Below are 3,533 nucleotides of genomic sequence, written 5' to 3' on the forward strand. Positions count from 1 at the left end.
AGCTTTGGTGGGATGATTCTGAGTTGCATAAATTGTTAACTAGAGTAGTTCGAGAGAATGCTTCTAGTAAATTATCGTAATTGATCGAAAGGTAATTACGATAGCCCGGAACTCATAATCCTCATAGAGTATTACGGCGAGATTATAGCTAAAGAGTTGAGAATTAATCCGGCAATTGCGGAAATCAATATCCCTAGATCCTTTTACTCTTGAATTCAATTTTAGTCTTGATTATTGCTAATTTTATTGTCATTTTTCCTTGGCTAAATAAATTTCACTGATTATTCATAAAACTATTGCATCTGGAAGTTATCTGAGCTTATCATTAGCATTAATTAAGGTTGTAGTAAATAGGTTAGTTCTCTGTGGGATTCGACTCCGGACTTGAACCGGGTTATATTTGCAGCGACCGCTTAGTCCTTTTTACACGGCATAGTTGGGCGTAACCAAATTTTGGTGCCGTTGTCGGGGAACTAACGGTATTATTTATTACAACTTAGAAGAATTGCTAGGATTCTTAGTTTGGATTAATTTCTTACGGTGTTTAAATTTTTTTTTTTTTATTGAAATTCTCACGTTTGAATTCTCCTGTGACTCAGGTGTATGACTAGAAGCTCTTCGAGGGCTGGTGAATGCTTTGAAGGACTTTTAGACCCCGAGAAAGCATTCAGGGCATTAAATCGAGCCAACAAGAAGAACAAATAGTTACAACAAAAACACACACTCAAAATTGAAATGGACAACGTGGACGATGTCAACAAAATAATCGGAATAATCGGGTTGACCCAAACAATGGAGTGGTGGAACCTTTTGTGCCAGAAACTGCTCTATATGATTGGGCACAACCAACTGCTGATAACTTAGCCACCGACATTGCTGTACTTCAGATACAAGCGGAGACATTCCACATCATCAACAACATGCTGCATCTATTGCAAAATAAGGGACTGTTCTACGGGTCACACATTGAAGACCCACAACAACATCTGAAGAACTTCCTATCAATATGTGTGACCCAAAGACAGCCGAATGTGACTCCTGAAGCCATCAAGCTATTACTATTTCCATTCTCTGTGACTGGAGAGGCTCAAACTTGGCTGAATTCACTCCCAATAAACTCCATTGCCACTTGGGAAGAATTAGTCAAACAGTTCTTAAACAAGTTTTATCCTCCCAACAAGACTACAAGGCAGATTGATGAGATATTGCAGTTCAGTCAAAAACCAACTGAGTCCTTGTAAGAAATCTGGGAGAGGTTCAAGGGGATGCTAGTGAAGTGTCCACTCCATGACATTCCAAATCAGATGCTGGGACAGATATTCTACATGGGTTTAGCAGATAGTTTGAAGGCTAATGTAGACGCTTCAGCTGGGGGTGCATTTTTGAGCAAGACATTCACAGAGTGCAAGATTCTTCTTGACAAGATGGCTCAAAATTCAGGTTGGATGGCTAGAGGTACGACACTTACACCAATAGTGCATTCTGTTGCTCTTGACCCAAACAATTCCCATGCAGAGAACATAGCCACTCTCATGACTCATATGAGCATACTGACAAAGAAAATTGATGAGATGGGTACAAAGCAAATGCACATTGTTGATACAACGAATGGAGGATTATGCACTCCTTGCATAAACCAGTCATATGTGTGCTCGTGGAGTGGAGAGAATGACAATCAGGGCTTCAGAGAAGACATGAATTATGTCAATAATTTTGGAGGTCAGAGGTAAGGTGGGCAACAATGGGGACTAGCACCAAACCAGCAGTACAGACGCAACCTGCCACAACACAACCCCAATTCTAGAGGTGCACGACCACAAGGTCAAGTTGTGCCTTATCAAAGGCAGCAGGGCTATAATCAGCAGCACCAGCAACAATTAGCCTACCAACCACCTCATCAACAACAGGACAACAATATGGTAGAAGTCAGAGGTATGCTGCAACAACTCTTTGGAACAAATGGTAAGATGCAAGAAAAGTTAGCAGCACATGATTCAGTAATCAAAGGCATTGAAACTCAACTGGGACAGCTGTCTATGGCCTTGAACAATCACCCCCAAGGAACATTGCCTGCAGATACAAATATTAACCCAAAGGAACAAAACCCAAATAAGCTAATGGCAGTGAGTCTCAAGAATGGAAGAGATTTAGACAGAGAGCAAGAAGTTGCTCAATTTAGGAGAGAGACTACGCCAACTACTCCAGTTACATTAGAGGCAGATGAGTCAGCAGAGCTCACCGAGGTTGTAATTGAACAAGCACAAGTTGACAAGGGTAAGGAGAAGGACGGTGAACAAGTCTCAGAATAGGTGGAACCTCTTGTGCCAGAAGCTTCCAACAAAGAAAAGACATCAAGTAATGGACAGAGATTGATTCATGCACCATTCCCTCAGAGATTGGCAAAACAAAATAAAGATGATCAATACAGGAAATTCATGGAAATGCTTCGACAGATTCAATTGAATATTCCACTGATGGATGCTTTGAGGGAAATGCCAGGGTATGCAAAAATGATGAAGGACCTGATGTCGCGGAAATTTGACTTCCAGGACCTGTCCACTGTAACTCTGACATAGACCTGCAACGCGGTAGTGACAAGACATATGGCCCAAAAGGTGTCTGATCTAGGTAGCTTCACTATCCTATGCACTATTGGGAGTTATGTTGTTGCTAAAGCATTGTGTGACTTGGGAGCCAGCATAAACTTGATGCCCTTGGCAATCTATACGAAACTGGGCATTGGCAGAGCTAGACCGACCTCAATGTTGCTACAACTAGCTGATCGCACAGTCAAAAGACAGACAGGAATTCTTGATGATATGCTTGTGCAAGTGGGGAAATTTGTATTTCCTGCAGACTTTGTTATTCTTGATTGTCAGGTGGATGAAGAGATACCCATCATTCTGGGAAGGCCATTCTTAGCCACTGGGAGAGCATTAATTGATTGTGAGACTGGAGAGTTGAAAATGAGGTTGAACAATGAAGAAATAATATTCAACGTTCAGCAATCCATGAGAACACCAGTGAATTTACAAACTGCTCACTAGTGGAGGCCGTAGATGTGATACAGCAAGAAGAGGATGAGACCCTTAATGTCAAGGATCCACTAGAAGCCTACTTGATGAATTTGGAAGAGATGGACAGTGAAGGGTTGGCAGAGTAGGTCATGGCTCTCGAAGGTCAAGGATTCTGGAAAAGGGAACCTCAGTTCGAGCCCCTACGCTTAGAAGAGAGAGCAACACCACCTGCAAAACCATCAATAGAGGAGCCACCACAGCTGGACCTGAAACTACTTCCAGCCCACCTCAGGTACGCTTTCTTGGGGCCTAATTCTACTTTGCTTGTTATTATATCATTTGGTTTGCTAGCTGTGCAGGTAGAGAAACTATTGAAGGTATTACAAGAATGTAAGACTGCCATTGGTTGGACCATGGTAGACATAAAGGGTATCAGCCCAGCCTTTTGCATGCACAAGATTATTCTAGAAGAGGGGCACAAACCTTCCAGGGAACATCAACAACGTCTGAACCCAA

General features: G+C 42.1%; 1 protein-coding gene across 1 annotated transcript; it reads left to right on the plus strand.

The window, feature by feature from the left end:
- The first annotated feature begins 2,603 nt into the window (after positions 1–2,603).
- Positions 2,604–3,163, plus strand: LOC138903300 (uncharacterized). The gene is made up of 2 exons (XM_070191245.1): positions 2,604–2,874; positions 3,006–3,163. Exons 1-2 carry the CDS (start codon positions 2,604–2,606, stop codon positions 3,161–3,163), a joined length of 429 nt encoding a protein of 142 aa, XP_070047346.1.
- Positions 3,164–3,533: the final 370 nt, after the last annotated feature.

The sequence above is a fragment of the Nicotiana tomentosiformis genome, chromosome 12 (genome assembly GCF_000390325.3).
Source record: "Nicotiana tomentosiformis chromosome 12, ASM39032v3, whole genome shotgun sequence".
Lineage (NCBI taxonomy): Eukaryota > Viridiplantae > Streptophyta > Magnoliopsida > Solanales > Solanaceae > Nicotiana > Nicotiana tomentosiformis.

Excerpts from the sequence above, each read along its gene's own strand:
- LOC138903300 (XM_070191245.1), top strand. The coding sequence starts at position 2,604 with ATGGCCCAAAAGGTGTCTGATCTAGGTAGCTTCACTATCCTATGCACT. Across the intron at positions 2,875-3,005 it reads AGACTTTGTTATTCTTGATT|CAATCCATGAGAACACCAGT; the intron begins GTCAGGTGGATG and ends TTCAACGTTCAG.